An 18,988-nucleotide genomic window follows, 5' to 3' on the forward strand; every position below is an offset into this window, starting at 1 on the left:
AATTTTATGCTCTAAACACCACCAGGAAGTTTGATAAAAATGGGGTCCTTATTTTTTTCCTTAGGTCTTAATTAGCTTCTTGTAAAACTATAAACATTATCACTGGAGCACACGTGCTGGCACATACAAAAAGCAACACTTGGTTGCCAGCCTGAGAAGGTCCCCGCTGATTAACTGTCACCAGGCTGACGCTGACGGGGCTGATTTCTAGTGTGCTATTATGCTGGGAAAAAACCCAACCATCTCATCTTTCGTTAAAAAGAAAGGTAAACAGAGCATATGAGTGGGCTTATGTGAAGTATATTACCTTGATATCAGAAACCCAAGGGTCAAGTGTTTGTAAATATTTCCAGTAACCAATATCATTGATTCTCCCTTCTATTAACAAGGAAACCCACTTTAACTCTGCAGTGTGCATAAATCTCTGGGACTAGCATTTCCAGGGAATATTCGATCCCTGCAAATTCCTAACTAAAACGCTTTTGTTGATTTTAAAAGCGTGAAAATGCTGTGACTCAGTTCAAATGAATGAGTTTACTTTTAAAGAGTCCGTAAAACAGAGATCTTTCAAACAGGGCAAGGCTCCCTAACTAACAATCTCTTTTGTCCAACCAGGATTTGAGGGAGGGGTTGGGGGAAGGGGTCAACACACCACAGAAAAGCTCAAAATGACAAAGTCATTGTTCAGTGAAAGAGGCTGGAATGCTTTCTACACACTTTCCCTGACATCTCTACACAATGAAATGCAAGGGTCAGTGGTACCGAGACAAGTAAAGGCAGTTCCACTCTTTGCTTTTATAAAAGCAAGTGACCCAGCCTATTATGCTGAGTCTCAGGCTTTGTTCTCAATATCCAGATGCAATAGCCTGTTCCTCTGCGCTCCCCTCTCTGGAAAGAAATGACTGAGGACACCTCCTTCACTTTTTCTTTTTGGGGGCATTTTCACTTCATAAAACTGCAGTCAGTGCCTTGTGTGTGTGCTGAGGGAATGACAAGGTCCCTGGTGGTCTCACCATGGCCAGCATTGGTGGCTCAAGAGGCCTCAGGATAAGCCCTTTGTGTCCATGAAAGGACCTGAAGAGTCAGTTATTTGAGCCCAGCCGAGCTGTTGTTATGGTGTTTTCTAGGCGGGGCGGGGAGTGGCGGGGAGAGAATAAGGAGTGTGAGGAGGACAGGTTTGGCAATCCAGCTTTCCTCAATAAATTACAGCATTTTGTAGCATGCAAGTTTGCATGCTCAGAGCAGTCTCCCAATTTTTTAGTCTGGATAAATTCAAACTTTATTAATATGCATAAGTTCTTACTGCTCATTTCCACATATTTTGCTATTGGAGGACTTCTTGAAAGTATGTGTGTGTTCCATCCTTTTAATGGAAGTGAGTGTGTGTGAAAGTCGCTCAGTCGTGTCCGACTCTTTGCGACCCCATAGACTATACAGTCCATGGAATTCTCCAGGCCAGAATACTGGAGTGGGTAGCCTTTCCCTTCTCCAGGGGATCTTCCCAACCCAGGGATCGAACCCAGGTCTTTAATGGAAAGAGTTCAGGAATAATTGAGATTCCTTGCTACATGTTACCTGAGATCCTGAAGATTCAGAAATTCTATGGAAATACTTAGCTCTATTCCCCACTGCCCCCCAACCCAATGAGCCTACATTAGAAAGTGTCCATTAGGGCCTTCCCTGGTAGTCCAGTGGGGCTTTCCTAGTGGCTCAGACAGTAAAGAATCTGCCTGCCACGCAAGAGACCTGGGTTCATTCCCTGGGTCAAGAAGACGACCTGCAGAAGGGAATGGCTATCCACTCCTGTATTCTTGCCTGGAGAATTCCATAGACAGAGGAACCTGAGAGATGATACAATCTTTGGGATCGCAAAGAGTTGGACACGATTGAGCAATTAACACTACCTTTCACTTTGGTGTTCTAGTGGTTAAGATTCCTCGATTCCAGTTCAGGGGGTATGGGTTTGATTCCTGATCAGGGCATTAAGATCCCATAGGCTTCAGAGTGCAGCCAAAAAGTTTAAAAATCCATTAAAATCTTCAGGGATTACAAACCTAGAAACACTGTGATACACATTCACGTGGTGATACACATGGGCCTGGAAACTGTGACAATTACTTTAGTGCAACATAATGCATTATTGGATTATTTTTCCTAATTAAAAAATATATGTGGCATTTAAAAAAACTAGCCATTATTTCGGAGAAGGCAATGGCAACCCACTCCAGTACTCTTACCTGGAAAATCCCATGGATGGAGGAGCCTGGTGGGCTACAGTCCATAGGGTCGCTAAGAGTCGGACATGACTGAGCAACTTCACTTTCACGCACTGGAGAAGGCAATGGCAACCCACTCCAGTGTTCTTGCCTTGAGAATCCCAGGGACCAGGAAGCCTGGTTGGGCTGCTGTCTCTGAGGTCGCACAGAGTCGGACACGACTGAAGCGATTTAGCAACTTAGCAGCAGCCATTATTTATCATTTAACATGTAGTTAGATGTTACACCAAGAATTTTATTGACTCCATTATGTCTACAGAACAAGTTTTCTGATATTGGTCATATTATCTCTATTTTATGGAGAAGGAAAGTACAGCTTTTTGGGACAAAGGGAGAGACCTAGGATTCAAGACTGGAAAGGCAGACCTTGGGGTTCCCCACTCCAGCACTTAAAGCTCTTGGCATCATGAATGATTACCAGTTAACATAAAATCTGTATATGATTCAATATACCCTCAGACCATGAGAACATCAAGTTTGTCCTAGAGATTGAAGAACTCTGCAAAAAAAAAAAACATTTTCAGGGTTCTCACATCATCAGAATCACACTAAATAGACTTCGGCAACTGCATTTTTTCATGCTCTATAATGAACAGTCAGTAACTATAATTTCACTGGACAGGCAACTGAAGAATCAAATTAGCAGTGTACAAACTTGTGACTGCCCCTCTGTTAGGATATGAGGATAACAATGCCATCACCTGAGGGAACAGACTGTATTGCAGGGTAGAAACCGATTAAGAACGGAGGGTTTTCATTAGCCACACCTGACATCATGATCTGGCTGTTCCAAAGATGAACTTGGACAAACCAGTGCCTCTTCCTGTCTTCCCTACCTTGTCAATACCCCAACATTCTACAAACATTCCAAACCAAATTCCTGTGTTGATGACACAAGTCATCCTATGTTCTGACCCCCACTGGGCCTCTCCATCTCTGTCTCCTCCAATGACTGATCTCCAACTTCACAATCCAACTATTTACACTATGCCAGCCACACCAACATTCTACACTCTCCTGGGCTCCCTACCCTTTGTGCCTCATCCATCCCTAAATAAAGTTCTGGAAGCCATTCCCAACTCCCCAGGCAGGGTTTCGGAAGATGCTCCCTTAACTGCTGCAATCTAAATAGCTGGCCAACGCTAGAGTAATTCAGAATCTTAATGTTTTGGTATAATTTCGGAGAAGGCAATGGCACGCCACTCCAGTACTCTTGCCTGGAAAATCCCATGGACGGAGGAGCCTGGTGGGCTGCAGTCCATGGGGTCGCTAAGAGTCGGACACGACTGAGTGACTTCACTTTCACTTTTCACTTTCACACATTGGAGAGGGAAATGGCAACCTACTCCAGTGTTCTTTCCTGGAGATTCCCAGGGACGGGGGAGACTGGTGGGCTTCCATCTATGGGGTCGCACAGAGTCGGACACCGGACACGACTGAAGTGACTTAGCAGCAGCAGCAGCAGCATAGGTATCAGTTCAGAGTTTCTCTGTATAAATCCCATCTGTAATGCGTCATCGAGAACATCTACGACAATTGTGAAACTCTCAGCACAGAATTCTCCTTTATTTCTCCAATTCATCCCTCACTCCCACACATCTGCTGTCTCATTAACATATTTTCTATTCAAGCAAAGCCTTTATTTATTAAGACCACCCAGAATATCCAACTTGCCAGACAAACAACTCTTGCACTTGGAATTCACAATTTAACAGTTCCAATAAGTACTGTCATCTATGAAATTCTAACACCTTTCTATGATATATTAGTCTGTATTTCACTGAAGAAAGTACACTTGATTCCTAAATAAGCAAACATTCGGGCATTTGAAGGAAAAAAACAAAGGTGTCTGCTGGTCTTAGAGAATTGTGGGCAGGGTAATCTATTCAACACAGTGTTCAAAAAGCAAAGACACAAGAAACAAAGAAATAAAACAAAGCAGGTCTTTCATATAACTACAAAATAGTAAATAAATTCTCTTTAGGGAGTGAGAAGGAATAGGACAAGAAAAAGTATATAGAATATACACTTTAGAAGTAATAAAAATGAAAATTATCAAGTATCTTTCAAGCTTTACCAAATATACCCAAGGATGAGCAGAATCATCAAAAATGAGCTTGAACACACTTGGCACTAACTACATCCTTTAAAAAGAAAACTGAACAACCCGCTAAACACCCCTTGCCATACCTACTCTCAGCTGGTGACTGAAAGAAAAGACTGCTTCCCATTGGGCACTTGGCTTCCAGCCACACCTCCAACCCCACCATCCACAGGGGTCTCATTTGGGATCAAAGGTACCTCCTTGAAGCTCCACCCACCTCCTGACCCAGGACAAGGAGCTGCCTCCAGCTGCACCTCCCCTCCCCGCCCCCCCCTCATCTAGTTTGCCTTCCAGGACTTCCTTCTGAAAGTGATGAATTCTTGGAGGGCTCCCTCTCCTTGGGGGGCTGGAGAAGACTCAAGAGGGGAGGGCTTTGTACCTCAAGGACTCAACTCTAACCCTTGTTTGTTGAAGGGAAAGAGGAAAATATCACCCAGCACAACCCCAATCCCCACCCCATCAATACTTCCATAAGCTTCTGAGGTTCAGCCCTGAAAATCATTCACTCTCTCTGGGAAAACTTGTCCTCCTTCACAGACTCAGTGACTATCTGCTCAGTGACAGATATGCAGGTGCCATGCTCATTCCAGGTTTCTCTCTGTTACTTCCAATTAAGCACAGGATACCTCCACGTGGAGGTCCAGAAACATCAAGGAAGATCTGAATGTGTAAATCACATTTGGCTCACATGGAAATAAAGCCTTATCCATTCTCCTAAATAGTACACTCTCACAGTAATACATCAAATACATTTGTATTTGTATTTGATGTACTTGATGACTGTCTCACCATGGAAGACAGAATTAGTTTCATTCACCTCCATGGCTCAGCTGGTAAAGAATCCGCCTGCAATGCGGGAGACCTGGGTTTGATCCCAAGGTTGGGAAGATCCCCTGGAGAAGGGAAAGGCTACCCATTCCAGTACTCCGGCCTGGAGAATTCCATAGACTGTATAGTCCATGGGGTTACAAACAGTCAGAAATGACTGAGCGACTTTTACTTCACTTCGTCCACATTCCAAGCCCTGCCTGTGCCTACTACATGGAACACACTCAGTGAATGAAGACAAGGGCTTTACTTTTTCCATCCCACATCCCTAGGACATAGAAGTCCAATAAAAGACTGCTGAAAACAAACCAAAATGGAAGATATATAGATATGATGTGAGACATGAAATAGGAAGAACTCATTTTATGAAAAAAACTTCAATGTTTTCCATTATTATATATCTAGTTGCAAACAGAACAATACAAATACTGTTCAGTGCAAACTGAAGACTATAACTGCCCATCAAATGTTATAAATATACTGTATTATTGGAATGATTAAGCATTATTGGAATGATTAAGCATTATTGGAATGATTAATCACTAAGAATTATTTAATCCTAAATAAAATTAAAATTTAAAATTAAATACGACAGAAACATTGTAAATATTATGTATGTATGTACCATTAATTAAATTAATCACTGTTAAGAAAATGAGTGGCTATATTTATGTTGCTTGTATTTATGTTGTGCTATTAAAAATATCAGTCATACACTAAGAATGTGAATTTTAATGGACCAGTATTTTGCTTGTTTGTATTTATTCAAATTCAGTATATTCTGAAAGTCAAACCCTTCTTCAAAGAATTCCTTCCATGTTGAAATCTCTCACATGTAAGATATTTAGTTTTAATGAGGGAAGAACACCAAGTTGTGGCTTCATAAATGACTTGGTTTTTAAAAATACTGTTAGTACTCAAAGCTGTTATGATTTTTGAAAAAGCAAACAAACAAACGAGTTTCAACAACACCTTGATAAACCAGATTCGTGCTGCCAACCACTGGCTAACTTATCTGATAAGCCCACGGCAACCCTGAGGTAACCTACAGACTGTTGTCATTTTGTATAAATTATTTATTTCCTATGATACATCCAAAAACTTCCCTCACTTCTGGCCTTCCTTCCAGAAGGCCTTGGCAGCCAAAAATTTCTGTTCATTCACTCTTGTTCTGTACCTGTGTCAACTCAGGTTCCTAAATCCCACACGTTAGCCCACAGGGCCTCTGGAATTCTCATGGGAATGCCAGACAGTTGTGAAGCACACTCGTTTTAAAATGAGCTGTGTCACTCATCAGCATGGATATGGATCACTCACTAAAACTAAAAATGAAACAAAAAATAAACCAAAACCCATAAATGTTCACACAAATTCAAACTGAAGTCCAAGGGACAAAGTTAAGGAAATAGTTTCTACCTGCCCAGCAAACTGGTTCACACTTTAAATAGCATTTTCTCATCTTAGTCCCTTTGATAGTGAAATGAATGATAAAATCTGACTTCTGACTTCCTCACTGGAGAATTACCTTTCCTAACCCTTGATGAGGATCCTCTTCTCTGTTTCCTTTCCCCAATTCACCAGCAGCAGAATCAATTATACTACAACCCAATGGTCCATTTTCTGAACTCTTACTTTCAAGACCAACAAAACTGTCATTGTCTTGCAGAAAAACTGATGAAGCACACATGCTCTGGATTAAAAAATTCCCATGGATAAGTATAATTACATTATTTCTATATCTATTTGATTTTAATTCTCCTGTAAGGTATTATCACATGCTTATCAGTAAGAAACAAATGTTAAACATGTCAGTGTTGGTTTGAATATTTCAAAAGTGGAAAGATATCTGAGCTTTGAATTTTGATTTGCATTCTATTTCTTGCTATACATCCTACCAAGTTCTTTCTGGCTCAAGCCTCAGAGATGACATGTAGATCAGGAAGGAGCACAAGATAAAACCAAGGTTAACTTCTTGATATGGAAATTCCCAACCCTTTCTAAACTCAGCTGATGGGCTTAAGAGGACTGGCGTTGTGTGAGTTTCCCTGAGCACAGGGGCAGCTGCTAGTCACTAAGATCCTTACCCTAAGAATCCGATGAGAGGTATTAAAACCCAGCTTCTCCTGAGGTCGGCAGCAGGTTTTGCTAAGGACATTAAAATCAAAGGCAGACAGGAAATTTTCAATCTCAGTTAAGAAGGGGGATGACAAAACTCTTTAGACAAGCTGATGGGCCAGACAAGAGACCTTCCATTTCAGATTCCCATGCACTTGAGAGGATGTTACTGGTCACTGAGATAATACTGAGGATAAGTCAAAGTGGATAAAATGTCCATTCAAAAAATCAAACAATTCCTTACAAAAAAAAAAAACTAGATCAACTTAAGAAAAGTCATAAGGTGAGTCAAGCTGATTGTCATTTTGACCTTCCTTTGCTTTAATTCAGGAGCCTATTTAGAAATGTAACGAGTAACCCTCTTCATTCGGCTCAGCTAGCAGAGCTAATAGGGTTCTAATTAATTTCCAGAAGATTGCTGTTATAACTAACAGGTTTTAAACATTTGGTTGATTGGGGAAAATGAATTGAATATAATGTATTTGATTTGGAAAATTAGTTTTCATTCTATGTGCTTACCATAATAGTGTTTATTTTAAGTTTACATGATTCCATTAAGAGTCCCAGATCACACCTCGGAGTTCTTTTCATCATTACAGAGTCCTACCCAACTTTAAAAAAAAAAAAAAATCAATTTACATTTTTTTTTTGTTGTTGGCCTTTCATTGAGGTCAGGTTAACTTCATTTTTCTGGCTTTAATAAAAATCTTCTCTTGCTAATACAGCAACAGGCCCAAATACTTCAAAATGATCCCAGTGATACCTCGTCAAAAGCCCACTCATCGAATGCAAATCCTCTGCAGAAAGGCTTCGGCACATAAAGTACGATGAACCAGTTACCGCATTGTTTATTAAGTTTCACTTGATTCCTCCTGACAACCATTTAAACAATGAATGTTGGGAAATGTCCCTCAAAGAATCAACAACAATGGCAGGGATCAGGGCTTTTATATTTAGCTAATACTATTTTTAAAAGGAGAAAATATTTCTTCCTGAAGGGATTATGGCTGCCTTATTAAAGACACCTGCAAACAAAGCAAGTGACAACAGATCTTTATCATAATTGATAACTGAGTCATCTTTTATACAAACACTGCTTTCTTAGAGACAATAATACAGAGATTTACCATTGCTGTTAGATTCAAGAAATCAGCTAATTGGGACTACTGGTATTTAACAATGGTGTGTTCCATCAAGATTAACTGAGACCCTTGTCTCTCAGGTTAAAAAGAAGAACGGTGAGACTAGAATTTTCTCCTCACACCACTGAGAATGTTGGACGCTGACAGCAGGTGGCATCTATCCCTGTTCCTCTCTAGATCACACTAATATATGTGGTGCATTATCTTTATGAGGACTAATTAACCATGTGCTAAGCACAGAGTGGGCCAATCGGATCTGGAAACCCAATCTTGGCCCGGCTAGCAGTAGCCAAGACACAGAAACTTCCACAAAATCTTCTCAAAGTAATTAACAATCACCCTCACAACACAGGACTCTTGGTAAAAAATTGTTTCTGAGGATAACTTATGTAGCCCGGTAGGACTCAAACATATAAGTCTGCAAAAGCAGTGGGTGGGGGGGCGGGCGCGTGGGGAGCAGAATCAGACATCTTTGCAGAAAAAACTAGTTTGCCTCTAAATCACAGCCTATTTCACATTGGTTGACAGTGGCAGCTTTCTCCCATAGGCTACACCTTTACAGCCAGATATTCACTGACACATTGTTTGTGACTTACAGGAATGCTTAGAATAATTTCAGACCAAGTACTGATTTTCCTGACATAGCTAACTTTCTAAATTATGTACTTCGGACTCCTTTTATAGCAATGGCTCCTGAAGAGACCCTAAGTTTTGATTTAGAGAGCATTTGAACACTGAAATAAAACTGGGAGTTGGGAGCATCAGCACCAGGCCATAACTGCACATCCTCACCACCACATTTCTCTCCTTCCTGGCCTTAAATGGGATCATGTTAACTGGCACTTAGAGAAAGTGAGAAGGGTTTAAATCCAGGAGTTATTAGCAGCAGCAGCAGCAGCAGCTGGGATTTTAGAAAATATACAGCTTTTTATAAATGCCATATATTTGATAAATCCAAAATAAACACTTGACAAGGTCTCTGTATAGCCTGAATAAGTGAAAAGCAGACAGGGAAAAAACAACAGGGAAAAAATCCCAAATAGCAACCGTACTGAATAAGCAGATGAGAACTGAGATGACCTAACACCATTCTTTAGAACCTCCAAGTTGACAGACAAAACAAAGGCTGGAGAGAAGGTATTTCTGTGGGATTATAGGATTTAAAAAAAAAAAAAAAGACACCTTAAGATACAGCAATCAACATGTTAAAAGAAAAGCTGCCTACACAAACAAAAAAATACATTTTCTGAGATGACTTTGATCCCATACTCAAATTATTGGCTTAAAGGTACTTGCTTTTAAAGGCTTTGTATCTTCCATAACTGCTCTCTATTGTCCTTGTTAAAGTATTATTTTCACCTTATTATTACTAATCTTTTCTTTGTAAGTAACCACACCTAGCTTTATATTAAAAAAAAAAAGTGCAGTAAATATTTGTCCTTTGTGGTAATACAATGCATAATTTAGTTAATCTAGGCTATCTTTCCGTGAGAGATTATTACTTCTATATTATGAAATGCACACAGTAAAGGGAATCCACGCCAGACACCTGGAAGGCAGAAGGAGAACCACTTACCCTGCATGTTGCTGCTGCAGACCAACCTTGACGTGACTGTGTAGCCACTCCTGTCCCAGGTGTTACTCATGTTAACTTACTTAGTCTCCCAGTCACAGCCGCACCTTTCTCTCACAAACATAGCATTTATTTAAGATAACAGGACACATCATCAGGCTAAAATACCCACCCTCAGCCTCTGAGAAAATGCCTTGAGAAAAAGGTACTCTGCTCTTCCCTGGGAGAACTCTTAACAGGACTCTTAAACATTACCTGGATGAAATCAAGATATGTCAGCGGCAGCAAGTCATCCATATGTCCAATGTCTTTGGAGAAACGATTTAAAATTCTTCCTGCAAGAACAGGACACAAGAAATTACTTATTTCCCCAGGCAAGCCCTTTAACAGAAACAATTCATGGACAAATCAAAATAGCATTTTAAATGCATATGTATTTAATATATTAGGGATTCACATGAAATAAGGCAGTGTCAGTGATGAAGAAAAAATATACGATATTACCAAAAGAGAATATCAGGAAGAGTTGAAGGATTGTAGAATATTCCCTCCTTTTCTGTTCATACTATTTAAGGATTCAAGTGCTAGCTTGGTAAATTACAAAGTACATAAACTAATAATCCTAATTGTTACACTAACTATGCTACCAGAATTAATTTTGCTAAGTGATACTGTTTTTTTAAAAAAAAGTAATTACAAACTTTCCTCAACTTTTTAGCCTCCAGGATGGTGCAAAAGCACTTTACATTTTGGGAAATTTGGGGTTCTTTCAAGCTGAGCATTTACTATTGGGGTGATAAGCTGTTGCTTTCAGAGGTATACCAGATGTGACAAACACACAGCTCACGTTTCACCATCCAAGATGATCAGAGGGATAGAGGCAGAAAACAGAAATATTACTTGATGCCTAATGATCACTTCCTATCATTGCTTCTATTTCCCTTCTCAGAATCCACCCAAACAGGATATCCTAAAGGCTGCAGGATTGGAAGAGGAGAACTGATTTCTGGTCTTTTTAATGATTACAGTCAAAGAAATTGAAGTAATACACAGAGGTATGCATGCACACACATACATGCACTTGCGCACTCACACACAATGCACAGAGGTATGCATGCGTGCACACACACACACGCAGACCCTATTCTGGGATAGTAGCTCGAGAAGTGCGTTTCTCTATGCCCCTAAATTTCTTTTGTAATAAAGACTCCAGGAAGCCAGCCTGTAGGTAAGATGAGGGACCTCTACCTACACTTCCTGATCTCAGTCACAGGTGACTTTCTCCTGAGGCCCTTCACACCAGCCACAGCTGGACAATGAATGAGCCGGGGCCGGGGTTCCACTGCCGGGATGAGCCTGCTCCACTGTCCTCCTCAAGGAGCCTGGCTCACCGGAAGCACAGGTGTGCCCACACCAGGAGCTGGAGGCTACTGCACTTGGCCAGGCCAGACCTTCACAGGCTGGGCCTCAACTTTCCTATCTCACCCTTAGGAAACACAGACCCAGAAACTGTCTTTTCGTGATACCTTTGTATGCCCCAGTAACAACTTTTCTGAGCCTCTATGAATGCCTGCTTTCATAGAAGGTGAGTCTCAGGATTAAATGGGCTCCTGCTGTTGAAAGAATTAAGTCACAACGCCGGGTGAGTTAACAGGTGCCCAACCAATAAGGTGAGACATCATGTCACCTGGCAAAGCCCAGCAGGTGCTGCAGGAGGGCCCACTTGGTAAAATGCAGACTCTGATTCAGGAGTGCTGGGGGAGCTAGAGGGTCTGCATTTCCTCCAAGCGGCCCTTCCTGCTGTTTCCCAGGCCACACTTCGATGGGCTCTCTATCAGTTCCGCTTAAGGACCATTAACATCAGATGGGCAATTTTCCCACACATTCTTACTTGTTTTGTGGCCCACCTAGCCATTTTTAAACTTCTCAAAGTATCAATGCCAAACTCAGGAATATACACATCAAAAAAAAAGTTAAAAGATATAGTTTAAATTTTATGACTTCTTTATTGGAAAAACACAGCTTTTTAACGTAGGCAGAATCTGGAAACAAGAGAGTTTGCTATTTGGATTTAAAAACTTGACCCAGCTTTTTGTTTGGTGTCTGTGGGGGCACTTTGTCATCTGATGCTGTGCAGGCTCGTGGGATACACAGGAGGGGACACAGCAGTTAGAGGGACGCGTGACAGCGGGAGCAAGCAGAAGACAGGCAGCGATGACGGAGTCACAGTGCGGCGGGTGACACCAGAGAGGGTGAACTGCAGGGTTAGGCTAACAACTTCTCATGGAGGAAACACAGCCTGAGCGCTTGGGAGGAGGGCAGGGGATGGACTGATGGAGAGAGGAGTTTGTCCAGGTGGGAGGAATGACATGTGTGCGGACTGAGGGGTGAGAAAGGGCAAAAGCAGGGCAAATATTTGCCTCTTTGATGGAAAGGGCATGACCTCAGGAGTGCTAAGATAGGAGAGAGCTGAGTGTGAACAGGAGTGGAGGACGAGTCCAGTCTTAGGGGGCCTGAGCTGAAAAATTCCCTTCAGTCAGAAAGAGGCCTGACTTCTCTTTTCAAAGCCATGGTTGTGAGAAGGACATCCTGAGGAGAAGGCTGGGTGCAGAGAGGAGGGAGGACCAACTTACACGAGTTACCCAGGGGAGTGACAGTCTGAGTGCTCCCAGAAGGTGGCTGAGGACCAGTTCTGTCTCGGCCACTGTTCTCACAGACCAACCCTGCACAGACTCATCAGCGTGCCTGTGGTACACACCACAGCTTGGGCGGCATTTTTTCCTTGAGGTCGTGCCTTGTGGTCACCCCTGCTTGGTTATAGAACACCACCACCACCACATGAGCACCGAAAAGTGCCAGAAACCACGGATGAATCATCTAATCAAAACTCTTGAGAGCAGTGTTGTCCCCATTTTACAGAAGAGGCAGTTTAGGCTTAGAGGCAGGAGGAAATTAACTCACTGACATTCGGTTATAAAACAGGTCAAGACTTGCATCCAGGGTTACAGAGACTGAGAAAATTCATGCCATCACATCTACGACATAGAGCTACTTTAGCAGACACATCTAAAAACTCTATTAGGTATCTACTAATAAGAATGGCTGATTCATGTTGATGTATAATGGAAACAAACACAACATTGTAAAGCAATTATCCTCCAGTTAAAAATAAATAAATAAAAAAAAAAAAAGAGAGAGAGAGAGAGAATGAGTCAATAAAATTACAGGCAGGGCTGGTGTTAAGGCCAAACTGGCCTCTGTCAGCCCGGCCCCTTCTGACTGGCTAATACGTGCTCCACTGGCTGCTGAATGCTTTGAACATTAAAATAGACGAGTTCCTCGGAATTCTCTCCTGGCTAACCATAATTAATGGTTAATATCTCCACCTCTAAATTAAACTGAACAAGTTACTGAAGATTCAATGAATGGAGTAAGAAGTGAATAAGCGCATGAAAGAATGAATGAACCAGACAGTCTAAGAAAAGTATAACTGATTAAGAAAATTCAGGGCTCGAGAACCCTCTCCAAGCCTCATGCTATCCTGTGACACAGGGCAAGACCCATCACCTAATGTTAACTATGGCAGCGCACTGACCTTGAAGGAGTGGATACACCTTGCATATTGCCCCAGGAAACCACCTGTTGCAGTCGCTATATATGTCTTTCTACAGAGAGTAGTTTTTTACATCGCCTGAGCACGGTGGGGGGAAAAGAGGTCAGGAAGCTAGATCAGGCTAGTTCCTTTACCCCTGGATCTTGTGCACATGTCATGTGAGGAGTCTGGCTCACGGCTCATAGAAGGTCAGGACTGGACAGACTAGCGCACAGCAACAGACAGTTAAAAGACGATGGCTCTGAAACACTGTGAGCCTGATAAAAACAATGGAGCATACCCACTGGAAAATGCCTACAGCTTTCATGATTTCTGGGGATTCTTAAACCATGAACCGGGCTTCCCTGGTGGCTTAGATGGTAAAGAGTTTGCCCGCAATGCAGGAGACCCAGGTTTCATCCCTCAGTTGGGAAGATCCCCTTGGGAGGAAATGACAACCCACTCTAGTATTCTTGCCTGGAAAAACCAACGGATAGAGGAGCTTGGCGGGCTACAGTCCATGTGGTTGCAGAGTCGGATAGGACTGAGCAACCTTTACATACATACATACATAAACTATGAACCATAGCAAGTGGGGTGGCCACATTTCTTCTTAGGCAATTAAGAAATGTCAATTCTGAGGGGACAGGACACCACACATCATCACAGGACTCCTCCAATCACAGAAACACACCACTTTGCCTCCAAGGTCTTTTTTCCCAGCACACTGCACCTTGACCAAGTTTCAGGACAAAATGTACAGTTTTCATCTCATACTTCCCGAAGAATGAGAACTGGGGAGTTAAAACACGGAGCAGTCTCGCCTGGGAAATGTGCACCCACAGAAACAAAGGTCAAAAGATCTGTTAATAAAGTCATCTGACCAGGGACATCCCACTTCTTCAAAGGCAAGTATCAGGAAGTTGCCATTCAGAATGCAAAATCAACCCTTCCCTCTCCAATATGCATACAAGAACTTGCAGTGCTCAGAAATGGGACAGCAGAACATTTGGTGTGAGAACATGACTAAACTTGAAGACAATGCTTCCTCCCACAACCCATCCCATGTAAAGTGACGGGAGGTGAACTGGAGTGGGATCAACCAACACCCAGATCTGATCTTGGTGTATCTATAGCACATCATTTTAATTTCTGGGAACCCCCGACAGTTGTTACACAAATGTGGTTGGGTTGTATTAAGTGTGAGAGCATGGGCCTTTGTTGGGAAGGAAAATGAAACACACAAATGGAGAACACCATTAAAAACAAGGGGATTAAAAATTATACAAATAAACTTATTTATAAAAAAGAAGTAGCCCCACAGACATAGGGAAGGGGGAAAAGGGATAGACTAGGAGTTTGGGGTTAACAGATACATACTATATAGAAAATAAACAATAAAGAACTACTGTATAGCAGAGGGAGCTACATTTGATATCCTGTAATAACCTGTAATGGGAAAGAATCTGGAAAACTATGGATATACGTATATATGAATAACTGAATCGCTTTGCTGTACATCTAAAATTAATACAACATTGTACATCGATTGCACTTCAATTTTCTTTTTAAAAAAGAGGGGGAAGGGAAAAATCATTTTCAGTACTGTATTCCTTCCTTTAAAAATTAGATAAAAGCTGTAAGAAGTGGAAACACTGCTCAAAGAGTTATAATTCTATATAGTGTACTATGAGTTATAAAAAGCTTTTGGATGGGAATTCTCTGGTGGTCTACTGGTTAGAACTGTAGGCTTTCACAGCCAAGGGCACAGGTTCAATCCTTACTCAGGGAACTAAGATCCTGCAAGTCGTGTAGAGGCCAAAAAAGAAAAGGAGGCAGGAGGGAGCATAGGAGACACATTCCCTCTTGGTCAAACATTCCTCACATTAAATTGTGGGCTATTCAAATATCTCACAAACCCTTCTTCCAGTCCAGCTGCCACCCTCTTCACACATCATCTGGTTTGTAAAACCAGTATCTTTCCCTCCATCCTCATTCATCTTGACTTCTTCTGTGATAGCTAATCCCTGTAATGACTTTTAAAAAAGAAAATCATCCTAGGTGCTGGTTTCCGGGATATAACTATTTTTTAATACCTCTCTTCATTCCCGTGACCTGGCTTGCACCTGCCCCCCTTATATTTGGAACTCTATTCCCCAAAATGGTCATTTCCCACTGGTTCCGCTATCATCTGTTCTCTAAGGACAGTGACACCTGAACCAGAACTGGCCTTCATCAGGCTTCCCTGGTAGCTCAGATGGTAAAGAATCTGTTTGCAACAAGGGAGACCCGGGTTCGATCCATGGAGGACAGCATGGCATCCCATTTCAGTATTCTAGCCTGGAGAACCCCCATGGACAAAGGAGCCTGGAAGGCTGCAGTCCATGGGGTCGCAAAGAGTCCTTTCATTGTTGCTGTGTCCAGCCGGTGGAATCTCTACCCTTGGACATCTCACGTGCATGCACACAGTAATACATTATGCAGTGAGGAAGCTGATACATTTGCATAAAATGTTTAACACAGCCCGATGAATATATTAAAGAACTTCAACATAAAAGAAAACCTTTACAGGCTGTATTTTGACTCCTAAAACTTTTGCACATTAAAAGAGAAACTGAAATCCCAATCCATATTGCGTTTTGATACTTTGAGACAGCCCCTCGGCTTTGAGCAACCAGAGGTCAGGCCGTCAGCACTGAAACAGGTACACAGCAAGGACAGAGCCGACTTTCCCAGCGCCAGGCAGGTTTATACATCAAATAACTTAATCAGAACACAAACTGTTCTTAGATTTCTGGGGAGGTAATTAAATACCAATTCAATGCCAATTAATCACAGTCAAATAAGAGTCTGTCAGAGAAGAACTCTATACACATGCAGGCTATTTAATGGTCAAATACTTGGCAGGATCTTAGTTAAACAATGATTCATTAAGCCTCCTCTGCCACACAATGGCCAGGCTGAACTCCAAGTGAAAGAATCGAAACTCTTTTGTTCTCCCATAAAAAGACATCAAATGCCTGTGCACGATATTCTTTCCTTCCTCACTTAGCAGGCAGCTCAATTTGCATGATTCCGGATGTGTTGGGCTGCTCCTGGGCAGCAAGGCATCTGTGAGTCTTCCTTGGGTTCTGTGCTCAGTACCAAGGCGAGGCAACTCCCTTCTTCTTCAAGGAAAAGAGCTGGACAGCTGACCAAATTCTGAAAATGTCTGTTCACTCTAAGCAAGGAAAGGACTAAAAGACCCTACCTTCCAGCAAGCAAAAGCAAGCTATGATCTTTTTCTCCCTTGGCATCATACTGCCCACCATAAAAAAAAAAAAACCCTGGATACACATAACTGTCCAGGAAAAATATTTGCGTTTTCTGCACCTACCTTATCAATTTGCTTCCTTTAAATTACTTGTCCCTTCAGAAAACAACCACTCATTAAACTCAGACAGCCATTTTAAGTTTGACTTTTCCCTGGGTTTCTTAAGTGGACTCTATCAACTTTCTGCAAGTTCCTTTCTTCCCATGGAGAAAATATCAAAGAAATGGACATTGGTCCATATTTGCTGGGGGTTTTGCCTACACTAGCACTATAAGCATTCCATAGTTTCAGTAACACGGCTATTTATTAAATGCATAATTTCTGCCCTTCAAAATTATTTGAAAGTGGGGTGAAAAGAGCTTTTATAATGCTGTAAAATTCTACTTGCCTCTTTAGAGAGGGGTTCTTAGGGCAGCTTTATTAAATGTTTTATCATGCTTTAAAAATAAGCAGGACTTCCCTGGTGGTCAAGTGGTTAAGCATCTGCCTGTCAATGCAGGGGATATGGGTTCAATCCCAGGTTCAGGAAGAACCCACATGTTATGCAACAACAAAGCCCATGCACCGAAATTACTGAGGCCGTGTACCCTCAGATCGTGCTCCACAAGAGAAGACACCTCAATGACAAGCCTGCTTATCGCAACTAGAGAAAGCCCATGTGCAGCAACAAAGACCCAGTGCAAACAAAAATAAATAATAAATAATTTAAAAAATCTTTTGAAACTGAATGAATAAAATTAATTATATTTTTATTTAATAACAAAATATGTACTAGATAGTATTCTTAGAAGGGAAGTAAAGTCTCATAAAAACTATTTTGAAAGATTATATATATATATACACACACACACACATATATATATATTATCTGAACCCCCAGATTGAATTTATGACAACTGACCAAAGACAAATATATGTGACATTGTTTTTCATAAGAAACTTTAACTTATTAGCAGAATGTATTCTAATTCTGCTCATAAATTGAGTGATACAAACAAAATAAAGATGCACTTTTACTGGGTCTCATTGCATATAATATCAAATTCACTTGTACACCATTACAATGAATGAAGGATATACTGCATGCTTATTATTTTAAAAAATACATAACTGAGTCTACAACTGCAAAGTTGTAACACATTAGCAAAAAATAAGTGATTAAAGCATTAAAAATTTGACTTATAATTAAATTATTAAATCTATTTTTGTGATCCCTCAGACATAAAACCCACATTTTTATTTATGTTGCTTTAACAGGACACAGCAGTAACAGCCCTTCATGTGTTTATTTCCATGTAAACTACGACAGATAATGATTTTGTAACAGGGGTGTGAGGGGGGAAGGTCACACTATGTCTGCATATAAACATACCATACCATAGGAAAACAAATTTTCCTGCAAATATAACCAATTTTACAGCCTATCAAAGTGGTGCCAAAAAAAGTAGATTTTTTTGTATTAAAGTGCTGCCAGGAGAGAAACGTTCCAGCACTAAATAAAGTACACTGTAACCCAATCATCAAATCAATAAAGTCATTAAAAATATGCTACATTCCTCAAGGAAATGGTGAGTTGAAGGTTAAAAAATATTTGGTCGCCATGGAGAATGTCCCTCCAACACAGCTGACAGTCACTGGTATGGACCCTGTCTCCCCCCTACCCCGTGCCAAAAGTCTGCAGGCTTCTTATCTTTCTTCATGTGTATTTAGCCATGTAACCTGCCAGGCAGCATTTTCAGCTTCATATCGGCATCCTATAAATACAAATAAGAAACTATGCCATTTTTCTTCTTCTTCTTCTATGCCGCAAACTGATGAAATATTAACACGTTTGTAGACTCCTGCAAACAGACACACTATCAAAGGGCAGAAATGTGCTGAGATGATAATATCCATTCATCTAAACTGTCAGCATATAACAACATTCAGGTGGGGTGCTTGCCACCTAAATTAATTTACTACTTAAACAGATTTCTTACACCAAGTCTGTCAGGAGGGGTTTTTAACAAAATTGTTAAAAATGAAAGTGTTAGTCACTCGATCAT

General features: G+C 41.2%; 1 protein-coding gene across 3 annotated transcripts in view; it reads right to left on the reverse strand.

Annotated features, from left to right (window-relative positions):
- ABCC4 (ATP binding cassette subfamily C member 4 (PEL blood group)) overlaps window positions 1-18,988 on the reverse strand; it is a 185,073-nt gene that overhangs the window by 43,891 nt on the left and 122,194 nt on the right. For all 3 annotated transcript variants that reach the window (XM_070380662.1, XM_005909234.3, XM_070380663.1), the window contains one exon: window positions 10,294-10,373. In XM_070380662.1, the coding sequence (XP_070236763.1) occupies window positions 10,294-10,373 (80 nt within the window). The remainder of the gene's footprint in view (window positions 1-10,293; window positions 10,374-18,988) is intronic.

Source organism: Bos mutus, chromosome 12, assembly GCF_027580195.1.
Source record: "Bos mutus isolate GX-2022 chromosome 12, NWIPB_WYAK_1.1, whole genome shotgun sequence".
NCBI classification, from domain to species: domain Eukaryota; kingdom Metazoa; phylum Chordata; class Mammalia; order Artiodactyla; family Bovidae; genus Bos; species Bos mutus.